This window comes from Rhinolophus sinicus, linkage group LG05 (genome assembly GCF_036562045.2).
Source record: "Rhinolophus sinicus isolate RSC01 linkage group LG05, ASM3656204v1, whole genome shotgun sequence".
NCBI classification, from domain to species: Eukaryota; Metazoa; Chordata; class Mammalia; order Chiroptera; family Rhinolophidae; genus Rhinolophus; species Rhinolophus sinicus.
The window spans coordinates 12,725,520-12,737,338 of record NC_133755.1 but is presented as its reverse complement, the minus strand read 5'-3'; the positions used below and the strand labels follow the sequence as shown (position 1 = coordinate 12,737,338).

At 50.2% G+C, this 11,819-nt stretch overlaps 1 protein-coding gene across 1 annotated transcript; it reads right to left on the bottom strand.

Annotated features, from left to right (window-relative positions):
• Nucleotides 1-4,173: 4,173 nt before the first annotated feature.
• On the bottom strand, nucleotides 4,174-6,574 carry RHOB (ras homolog family member B). The gene has a single exon (XM_019756004.2). It carries the CDS (start codon nucleotides 6,184-6,186, stop codon nucleotides 5,596-5,598), a length of 591 nt encoding a protein of 196 aa, XP_019611563.1. The 5' UTR covers nucleotides 6,187-6,574; the 3' UTR covers nucleotides 4,174-5,595.
• Nucleotides 6,575-11,819: the final 5,245 nt, after the last annotated feature.

The following is an 11,819-nucleotide window of genomic DNA, read 5'->3' as shown; positions in this document are numbered from 1 at the left end:
CACTGTGATTCCCACTCAGATTTCCACCTTCTACCTCCCAAATGTCTTCCCAATCTTCCCTCTCCTCCCTATGTCGGTGTCTTGGTTTAGGCCTTTTCACCTCTGCCTGGACCAGGGCAATGTCTTCCCCACGGATCTTTTTACCTCTGGTTTTCCCTGCTCCAATCCATCCTCCACAGTGCAGCCAGGGTGATTTTCCTCAACTCTTTATCCCACTATATATATATAAGTTTTGTGACCATAAGCAAATTATCTAACCTCTTACGACTCATTTTCCTCATCAGTAAGTGCAGATGACAGTACTTACCTCAGAGTTGTCTTGGGGATTGTGGCAGGCTGCTTCCAAAATGGCGCCCAATGATCTCACTTTCCAGTACACATGCCCTTGGGTGGTGCCCTCTCACTGAGCATGGGCCACACCCAGTTACTTGTTTCTAATCAATAGAATACAGCAAAAGTGATGGGATGTCACGTCTAAGATTAGGTTCTAGAAGACTTTGACTTCTGCCTCTCTCTCGATCGCTCGCTCTCTCTTCTCTCTTGCATGCTCTGGTAAAGCAAGCTTCCATGTCGTGACTGCCCTGTGGAGAAGCCCACATGGCAAGGAGCCAAAGATGGCCTCAGCCAATGATAACTGACCCCTGCTAGCAACCATGCGATGGGGCTGGGGAGCAGATCCTTCCCCAGTCGAGCCTTCAGATAAATCCAGCCCCACCCAGCACCTTGGTTACAGTTTTAAGAGAGACCCTGAGCCAAAGGACTCAGCTAAGCTGTGCCTGAATTCCTGGCACACAAAAACTGTGAGGTGCTAAATATTGTTCTCAGCCGCTTCATTTTGGGGTAATTTGTTATGCAATAATAGATAACCAATACAGAGATTAAATAAAATGATACAGCTAAAGGACTTAGAATAGTGCCTGATGTACTGTCAATGAATATTAGCTATTATCATTGTCATTAGTATTACTTGTTTAGACATACTACCAGTCTAAAGCTCTGTGAGAGGAGGGACCATGCCTATTTGTCCACTGGGTCCCAAGCTCTTGGCATAATGCTAGATACAGAGTCCTTTAGTCAACAGTAAATATTTGTTCGCTAAAAGAATGAACAGGAAGTAATGAACTGGGGTCCTCCAGACTCTTTAACTCTCTGGCCAGAAAAGGGGCCATAAAGAATTGGAGAACCAATCTGAGGGCCCAGGTTCTCCCTCCAGCCAGAAAACCAAGAAGTACAGTGGGAAGGGATCATTCCCAACCGGCTGGAGTACAAGGTCCCTTTGTGGTGTCGCGGCCTTCTTGAGCCCAGGCTGCATATGTCCCAGGAGCAGTTATCACAAAGCTGGCCCTTGTGTCTGCCCCGCATCCCTGGAAGGCACAGAAAAAACAATGAAACCATCATCACCAACCTTCTTTCCTAGCCAGTGTGTGGACTGGGAGGGCAGGGGAGAGGCTGTGTTGGACTTGGCTGGATAACACCATTTTTCTTGACTGAGGAAATGTATATCAGCAGGGCTAAAAGTAGACAGTAGTTCTCACCCAAGAGAGCTCTAGTCCCTGGAGGTCAGGCTGAATCTTCCATCTACACATCACCCACTCCTGCTTAAAGACTCAGTTCAAATGTCTCCTCCTCTATGATGCCCTCCCCAATTTCCCAGCTCCTGGTGTGCCCTGGGCCTAATGCCTTCATTTGAGCGTGCTGTATTCAAGGTCTGAGTGAATGTGTTCCTGGAACAGCCTGGCAGTCCAGGACAAAGACTATGTCCTATTTGCTTTTGTATCCCTTGTTTCAGCAGAGCTGACAAAGTAAGCTCCAATGCTGAATGAATTTCAGAGTGCTGTTGCATTCTGAGTTCAAAGGTTGCAGAAATAAGTCTCTAGAAGGGCATGAAAGCCCCTTTTGCACAAGAATGTGGAGAGGAGAAATAAGGGGTTCTGTGTGGTTCATCCTAAAAGGGAACCTCTCTGAAAGCACTATACTCCCTAGAGTAAGGAAGTCCAGACTGCAGGGCACACCACCCTAAGTCTGAGGAATTTGAGCTACTGTCAACTAAATGACCCCCCTCCTCTGTACATTGACAGGTACGCTCCCTTATCCTAAGCCAGGGGTTCTCAAAGTGTGGTCCCCAGATCAGCAACATCAGCACCACTTAGGACCTTGTTAGAAATTCAAATTTTTGGACCCCTCCCCAGACCTACTGGATCAGAAACTCTGGGGGCTAGGCCTAGCCATCTGTGTTTTGAGCCCTCCATGTGATTCTGACGCATGCTTAAGTTTGAAAACCACCCTTCTTCTAAGTGCACTGAAACTCATGTGAAAAGACTTTAGAAATACAATCCAGATTGATTTAAAATTAAGATTAAACGAGAACCCAAGCCAATACCCCTTGCTATAAAATGCCCAGGATCAGTGAAACACCCCCACTATTCTCCACAAAACAGTTCAACAGGCAATTAAATGAACTCAGCACATTTATTTTAGATGTGCAAAATGAATTTTCATATCCTAAGAGTAACACCAGATGTTTTACCTCTTTTTCCTAATTGATTTTCCAGCCTACAGCAATTCGTCTTTGTATTTTCCAGTTGGATCATAACGCAGCAAGAAGAGTGTGTTCCGGCAGGATTATTAAATGCCATGCATTTTAAAACAAGCACCATTTGGGCCGCCATGAATTATCTGAGTGGTTGTCTTCCCGAAATATTATTTAAAAAAAAGAAAAAAACAGGCAGCTATAGGTACCAGGCAGGAAACTCAGCAAAGGCCGTTTCAGGGGACTGGGTCTCCAGGCTCTTGGCTGGTTACAACGCTGAGTCCTGGGCATTGAGCCCAAACCTGAGCTCTTCTCCACAGTCCTGCACTCCCTGGTACCGAAGGATTTGCTAGCTGTAAAATCTGCAAATCGACATTTTGTTTTTCAATGAAAAGTTTTGTCTTTAAAATAAGGAAAAGTAGGCTGGGGGTGGGGTGGGGGTGAATGGGCTGAGGGGCTGAGGAAGGCATGAGGCAGTGGCTCAGAGAAGCCAGCCTGTGGACCTTCTCCCTGCTCTGCGCCTGGGGAAGCCCAGACAATTCCCCTCTGTTGGCCAATAGGCCTGGCTGCACAGGAGGCCCTGTTCCTGCCTGTTTAAGTGGGGGAAAGGTCAGCAGAGACCAGGTTTGCCTCACTCAACAAAAGCTCTGGGAGTCCAGAGAGAAACAGAATCCTCAAGCTTTAAAGCAAACTTCAAAAGGGATCTACTCTGTCTCTGCCTGGGGTGTGGGGAGAGGGCAAGAGGAAGAGCCACTAAGTGCTAGAAACCCAGAAAGTGCTGATTCCAAAAACAAAAACCACACTTCTTAGGCAGCTGGGAGAGGTTGGCACTATCAAGTTACCTTCCCTAGAAGCTGCTGAAAGCTGGCAGATCTGAGCTATCATGGCCATAGAATTTTCATGTGGTCTCCAAGTATAAACTGCCTGTCTGGTTCTGAGACCCCCTGCAGCAGGCTAAATGTCTGAAATTAGAGCTCATCACGGATTAAATCTCAAAATGTGGCTGCTCCAACTTTAAATAACAGCCCTGCAAAGCATCCAGTGTTCTGCCCATGATGTGGCTGTTCTCAGTACTTAGAATAAAGCATTCTAGGTTCCCTAGAGACACACACTCAGATAAAGTTCAGCGATAGAAGAAGCAACTCCTGATTCGGGCTTTACCTAGGAGCTCCAGCCCCAAAGAAAACCTACAATTTCATGGGGTACAGTGTTGACCCTTGAGGAGCTGAAGGGAACCCAGTAACCAGCCTTCCAGACAGAGAGCATGACCCCACACCGGTGATTAACGGAAAAAATGGTATCTAAATTTAAATTGCACAAATGACAATTTTAACTTTCAAAGAATAGGGAGCAAAGGCCCCATAAGAGACACAAGTGTCTATAGGACACCGAGACAATACACATTAGGTCAAAAGTTTTGATACTGGGTGCCTAAGTACCACACATAGTCTTCCTCTGGGCCCGGGATAGGAGCAACCCCGTCTCCCATGGCCACCCAACCCCCACACATCCCAAAGGAATTTCATCCTTTTACAACAAACACTATTAGGGAGTTGGTGGCTAGAAAAAAACCTTGCCTAGCTGAATTCTTCTCTTGCCCCAAATTCATTATATTTTTATATACTATTAAACCACAGGAGCCATTTTATAAATGTCATCATCATAGTCTTTTAATATTTTACATAAAAAAACTGTATACACAGCTTATAGAACTTTTATGTAAACATCATAAGCTCACCACTTTGTCATTTGTCAGTTTATTTAAAAAATAAAAAACAAGACAACAATTTAGTAGAAGTACCACTGGGTGGGGAAGGGGGGGAGGAAGGAGACTAGGGGCAGGTTCATTCTCTGTACAAAGATGCAGAGAAAATTTCACATAGTTTTAGAGACTGTCTTGTGAAAAAAAGGGAGGGGGGAGGGTTAAATAGGCCCCAATACTTGTTACTGCTGTTTATCAAAATAGTGTGCAGACCTGCACAAATAAAATAACAAAACAGTGTTGCCACTTTTTTCAAGAAAACAAAACAAAAATTAGTGGTTTCTTTTTCTTTTTTAAGTCATCACTTTTCTTTAAAACATCAGCAGTAGATGAGGTTACAGCGTACAAGTGTGGTCAGAATGCTACTGTCTTATGCAAATGACAAGTGCATTAAGTGTCAAACAATGAAATAATTGTGCAAAGAATTCTTTCAAAATAAAACCCAACGAAATTTAGCCTTTAAATAAATCAAATAACATCCGTTTCTTGGACTAAACAATTTTCACTTGTAGGACAGGCACAAAGTTCGCTTATGGCAAAAACAACCTGCAGCACGCTCTCCCTCCTGCTGCCCACGGCTGGTGGCTGGTGAGGTGTTCGCTGGGGCTGGCCCGCAGGAGACGTGAGTCTGGAAGCTGTGTCCTCTCAGCCCCAAGTCAGTTGCAAATGTCTTCCCCAGGGGTTGGAAAGACGACCAAGTCCAGTTCATGCTTGGATGGGCGCCTGAATCAGGCTGGGCTGGAGCTGTTCTAGCGCCCTGTCACTCCACCCACCACCACCATTAAATAACACCATCCTACCTCCGAAAATAAAATTATATCTATATTTATATAACACCCCATCCTCCCCAGCCCTCCCCTCCCGCAGTTCCCGTGGTCTATGTTACACACAAGAGATAGCAGGCGTTCACTGGTTATGGGCGAACACATGATGGGGCTCGGCCGTGCCCCGGCGCCAAGCTCCTCTCCAGGGACCAGAGGCGGGGATGGAGTGGTACGGGAAGGGGGAAGTCGGAAGATACACACAGCCACACACTCAGAAGAGGCTTGGCTCTTCAGACAAGGGTGCTCAGGGGACCCTTGGCACTCAGCGGTGCGCCTGAATCAGTGCAACATAGCTGGACTCACACAGACTCTGGAAAGGGGGTGCCCAGTGCCTCCCATGCCGATTCCCGGTGCCAGAGCCACAGCCTCCACGCCACGGCTGCCGGGCGGGAAGGCAGACACCAGACAGTCCGGTGGGATCATTGAGGGAACCGGCCCGGGAGGGGGGCCACGCTGGCAGGGGCGGGCGGGCGCGGCCCTCATAGCACCTTGCAGCAGTTGATGCAGCCGTTCTGGGAGCCGTAGCGCTTCTGGAGCGCGGCGCGCGTGGCCGTCTCGAAGACCTCACGCACGCCCTCCTTGGTCTTGGCCGAGCACTCGAGGTAGTCGTAGGCTTGGATGCGCACGGCCATGGCGCGGCCGTCATCCGTGCGCACCGGTTCCTGCTTCATGCGGGCCAGCTCTGTGCGGACGTGCTCGTCACTGCGCAGGTCTTTCTTGTTGGCCACTAGGATGATGGGCACGTTAGGGCAGAAGTGCTTCACCTCGGGCACCCACTTCTCGGGGATGTTCTCCAGCGAATCCGGGCTGTCCACCGAGAAGCACATGAGGATCACATCGGTGTCCGGGTAGGAGAGTGGCCGCAGGCGGTCGTAGTCCTCCTGACCCGCTGTATCCCACAGCGCCAGCTCCACCTGCTTGCCGTCCACCTCGATGTCGGCCACATAGTTCTCGAAGACGGTGGGCACGTAAACCTCGGGGAATTCGTCCTTACTGAACACGATCAGCAGGCACGTCTTGCCGCAGGCGCCATCGCCCACCACCACCAGCTTCTTGCGGATGGCCGCCATGAGCGGGCCGGGCCCGGGCAGCAGGAGGGGGCCCGCGAACGCCTCGCTGCCGTCCCGCTCGCCGCTCACTGCTCACCTCGGGCTGCGCGCTGGGGGCAAGGGTCGCTAGCTGCACCCAGGCCCCGCGGTGGCGCGTCCTCTCGGTGCGCTCCGGCTGCCGCGGCGGGGGCGGTGGGGGCGCGGGGGCATAGGGCGCACCGTGAGTCTCCGCGCTGCTCTCGGGCGTTGGCCTCTCTTCTCACCCCACACCCGGGGTCAGCGCCTTTGTGCGCAAACGGTGGCTGGAGCCGCGGCCCCGACCTGAACTCCCTCCTGGGTCTCCCTAGGCCTCTCCAAGAGTACAGGAGAGTACACGACTCCGGCCAGACTGCGGTGGCAGATGCAGGCTGCGGCCGCCCCTGTCCTGCTGGCCTGTCTAAGGGGTTGGGACCACATGACAGATTAGGGGTGTATGAGTTCACTGTTTCTTCCTTCAGTCAGCATATAGGAAGCCACCTAGCTGGGATGGTTTCTGAGCAGATGGAAAGTTCAGAGTGTAATACCACAGGCAAAGCCACCATGAGTGGACACCAGAGCTCTGATCCTCTGTCTGATTGCGACCTTCCCTTGGTAGCAAGAGGGCACGTTACCAGTTCTCACAGCTCTGCTATACAGGAGGTGCCATGTGGTAATACACAGACTCTGGAATCAGAGAAGCCTGATTCCTCAGGTTGAACCCAGTGTTCACCCTTCACCAACTGCAGGCAAGGACCAGTGCCCTCCAGCGAGACCACCAGGCTCACACTTGTAGCTCAACAAGTTGGGTTTATTACTCATAGCAGCTAAGGAGACGGCACACCTGGGGTGTCTCAATAAGAGGGTGTTAGAAAGAACCAATGACAGGGCTTGGGTTTGGTGAAGGGGGGCTAAGGACTTGGGAGCTGGCTTTGGATTGGAAGTTGTTAGAAAGCAGGGCCAAGTCTGTAATCAGGTGTCTCAATAAACCTTACTATAAGGAGGGCTATGATGAGGTTAAGGTATGGTTGCTAAAGAAGTTGCAGTCACACATTTTGGTTGGGGGAGGCAGTGGCATTCTGTGGGTGGCATAATAACATTGCTTTCGCCTATGCTTAGACAAAATGATGGAGTCGTTTGGTCTCATTTGATCTTGGTCTTGGGGTGCTCTTGAGGGAGGCTGGCATCCTGTGAGGTTGTCTAGGTCTGATAGGAGCAAACCACGGGCGAGCTGTGAATGGAAGGCCAGCTTCTGAGCATCACGGCAGCTGTTTTCCCATCCTGCATGTGACTGAATCTCTCCATGTGTAAATCTCCCCATCCGTAAAATGGGGGTATGAGTATCGACCCAGAAGGTGGTTTCAAACAATAAATCAGATAACGTGGTGCACAGAGCAGGAGCTCGCTGAATGTCAGTCTCCGTGCCATCGCACGAGAGTATCCACACGACAACTGCTCAAACACCCATTTTTACAGATTAGGGACAGAGAAGGTCAGTGCATTCTGGTGAAAATCACAGGTACAATAGCCATTGACCGAGACTGTAACTGAGCTTTCCATTTGCAGTCACGGCCCAGCTCATCAGGGCTAGCACTTGAAAGGAATATCCTCTAGCAGCAACTAACTGCTAGAGATGGAAGCAGAATGTCAAGTTCAGCCTGGGCTCCCCAGGGGCTGGTGCACTGCCCAGGACCGGGTAGGAGGGAGAGTAGCCACCACCAGGACCCGCGGACCAGGTCACCACGGGACCATCATGCCTGAGTTTCCCTTGGCAGCTTTCACACTGACTCATGGAGAGTGGCTTTAGACAGGAATCCAGGGAGTGACCCCTGGGGGGGGGGGGTGAGGGGCGGGGGAATGGAGTGCAGCCTGACTCTGAGCCCGGGACAGAGGCAGAACCACTGCTTCTGGTTCCCACACACGATCTTGTCTGATAATAGCAGAGTTAATCACAGTGAGATTTCCAGAATAAAGCCCACCCAGGCTGAGTTCCCCAAATTACACCCTCTCCCTGGTAATTGCAGAGTTGTTCGGGGCCTGCATCTGGCTTACTACAGCATTTCCATGAGGACCTGACTGAATGCCACCTCTCACTTGGTGGAACAAAAGGCAAATTACACGCCAGATGGCCTGGCTTCCCCAGCTCGGGGCAGTAGAACGTCCTCAGGCGTGGTACCGCAGGTCAGCTCCTCCTCAGCTGTGGGGATCTGGGAATACCACCTGCCTCAATGTACTCGGTCATGAAATGGGAATAACAAAGCTGCACCATCCCTCCTATCGCCCAAGACTGTGACAGAGATCAAATGCCGCATTCACATGTGAACACAAAAAGAACTCTGAAAAGAATTGTAACATAAACAAAAAAATGTTTCCTAGATAATGATTTTTGTTTACCAACAAATAAAACAGATTTGAGGCAGAAATGAAACTGCCACATTATAACGAGAGTGTTCTATGGTGATACAATTAACGTTCTTCCCCAATGTTTGCTAATGATGGTTATTTCAGGACCCTGCAATTTGAGAAGCCACCAATGTCTGTGATGTCTGGCTTTGCTTACTGAGGTACAGAAGTTGGCTCGTGATGTATTATTTGGTCAATCCATTCAGCAAGGATGCATGGAGGGTCTAGGCTGTATCGGCGTCACTTCTATCTAGGAGCTTGGGGATAAAAGTTGGGAAATAAAGCCATCAAGAAGCCCTGGAAACCAACTCTCCAGGTGGCACGGTGATTAAATTTGCTCTGCTCTGGCCCCGACTACCCTTGGTCCATGGGAGGCCTGCAGGTACCGAGATCTCTCCGGCAGAGCCATCCGCCCAGGAGCCAGCGTCTCTGCTCCTCAGGAAATAGGCACGAGGATTGCAGCCTCGATGGGGCTGAGAGTGGCAGGGATCAGGAGAGGGTCCTCACCCTGTCAGAGGCAGAGGCTGAGTTCAGGCGGGTTTTTTCTCTTCACACAGACCCTGGGCTGAACAGAGCTCGTGCTCAGACCTACGACATTCCCTAAGAGCCAGTCTACAGAGTGAACCTCCTTCCTGACTTGAGGGAAACCTAGGCCATCTCCCCGAGCAGACACCAGTGGGCAGACCCCTGGAGGATCTGCCCCTCCCATTTTCCTCACCAGGCAGGAAATCTGGGAAACAGCATAATCCTTGGCAGTCTATTTATTTCCCAGTCGGAATTACTTAGTGCAGCTCTAGTCCAAAGCCATCATTGGCCTGGCAGGAAAATTCAAAGTGAGCTACTGATCAGCAGAATCACTCACCTTGGGCTTGGGCTTTGGCGCACGACCTTTGGGTCTCTTCTAAGTCTCCCCACCAGTGGAAGGAGCAAACCGCCTCCTCATTCTTTCAGGTCATCAAATGGATAATGAACGGCTCAACTGCACACACACACACACAAGCACAAACATTCATTCCCAGAGCCATTACTGTGTGTTGAAGGGGAATGTAAACTGCATTTTCCTAAGTGCACACAGCCTGCCTAGCTAGCTTCCCCAGCCCACTGCGGAGCAGGTAAGTACCCCTTTGTTCTCCCTGTGCTAAGATGGTTCCCCTGTTGGTGCATAAGAAACAGGACCCATTACAGAGGCATTCCCCCGCCCTAATACCCACCACTTAATCCCCAAAGACCTGCAGAAGCTTTCCTTATTTTCCTGTGCTTATTAGGTCAGGTCACATTCCTGAGATGTTTATACTCTTGTCCAAATAAGCCCTAGGGGTTTTACTCATCAGTTAGGCAGGCAATGAAAGAATCATTTTCACCAGGATTACTCCGCTGAATATAAATGTTGCTGAGTAGGTGAAAGGGAAGGGACATGTGCAGGGGTGAGCTCATTAAGAAACACTCCAGGCAAACGCTGCCCAGTCCTCCAGGGTCCCCTCTGGGGCATCAGGGTCACACTCTGCCCTGAGAGTTCCACGCCTGCACTGCAACCCAGCCCAGCCCAGACCTGGCCTTGGCCTTTTATCCAGACATAAGCCAAATGGCCAGTCGTAAACGGTTGAGCCTGAAATGACACTGGAGCTGGGGTCCCTGCCGCAGCCCATAGATCTCTGCTTACTCCCACTATCCACCCGACATGCGTGGGTGCATGCCCAGAGCACAGTGCTGAGGGAGCCCGGGGCCCTGCCCCCCAGCTGGAGCCCACAAAATCAAGGACAGCAGGCAGCATGGTGGTTGATACTCTGGCTCTTTCTGAAACACCTAGAAAATTCTCTGCCTCCAGGTGGAATTGAGGTTGAGATGGGAGGACTTGAAGCGGAAGAGTAGAGCCCAGCCCTGGGGTGGCTAACCAAACTCCAGGCGAGAAAACATACATATGACAGTTTGCAAGGCAGTTGGTAGGAAATCGCAAACACTGCGGCTTCCGTGTTCCATGTTGCGGAGAAGTCTTCAAGGCCAAGAAGAAAACAGCCTTGTTTCGCTCTGCTTTGTTCAGTGTGCACCTGGAGCTTTTAGCTTTGGTTTTCCAGTAGTTCTAGAGTTCACCGTTTCAGGAGCCCCCTGTGCAGAGATCAAGGGCTTCATAGCCGCACCTGGGAGGGATGGCCAAACACTGACCTATGGATGGCTGGCCTGGTGCACAGTAGACATCAGACTCACAGGGCAGCAGACAACAGAGAGCAGGGTGGCTGCAGGGCTGGTACTCCCAAGATAGACGTTATACGAGGCCTGACAATTAAGTTCACAAACTCGTTGCACCGATGTTGCTAACCTTTTCTGAAATCAGAGGGATTATTCATGATGAATTTGTACCAACTGGACAAACAGTTAACCAAGTTTGGAAGTGCTGAAAAGGCTGCATGAAAAAGTTAGACGACCTGAACTTTTCGCCAACAATTCATGGCCCTTGCATCACGACAATGCACCAGCTCACACAGCACTGTCTGTGAGGGAGTTTTTAGCCAGTAAACAAATAACTGTATTGCAACACCCTCCCTACTCACCTGATCTGGTCCCCAGTGACTTCTTTGTTCACCTGAAGATAAAGGAAATATCGAAAGGAAGATATTTTGATGACATTCAGGATATCAAGGGTAATACAATGACAGCACTGATGTCCATTCCAGAAAAAGAGTTCCACAGTTGTTTTGAAGGGTGGACTAGGTGCTGGCGTCAGTGCATAGCTTCCCAAGGGGAGTACTTCGAAGGTGACCATAGCAATATTCAGCAATGAGCTATGTAGCACTTTTTCTAGGATGAGTTTGCAACTTAATTGTCTGACCGCGTAGGAAGGCAGCCTTTCCCTATGAGAAGGCAGTCCTCTCTAAAGCTGGAAATGACACTCTTGTAAAGGAGCACATGTCCTCTCTCTCTCTCTCTGGAAGAGTGCAAACAGGGGCAGAATACTCTGGAAAGTACTCATCAGTGAGAAGTTGGACTCAGTCAGCTTGGAGGCCTGTCCCACTCAAGGAGCCCTGGTTCTGAGTCAGTGGATGCGCTGAGTTACTTACAGAGAGAGGGAAGGTCCTGGCCTTCCCAAGGCATCAAAGCCTCTTGCCCCTGTTGGGTATTCCTGAGCAGCTTTTGTCCCGGGGTTTGAAGGGAAAACAGTAATCCCATGCTTAAACCAAAGCATCTTGTGGTGTGCCCTGGACTTTGAGCACACCCTTGATCCTTCCCACCACCCTGCAAAC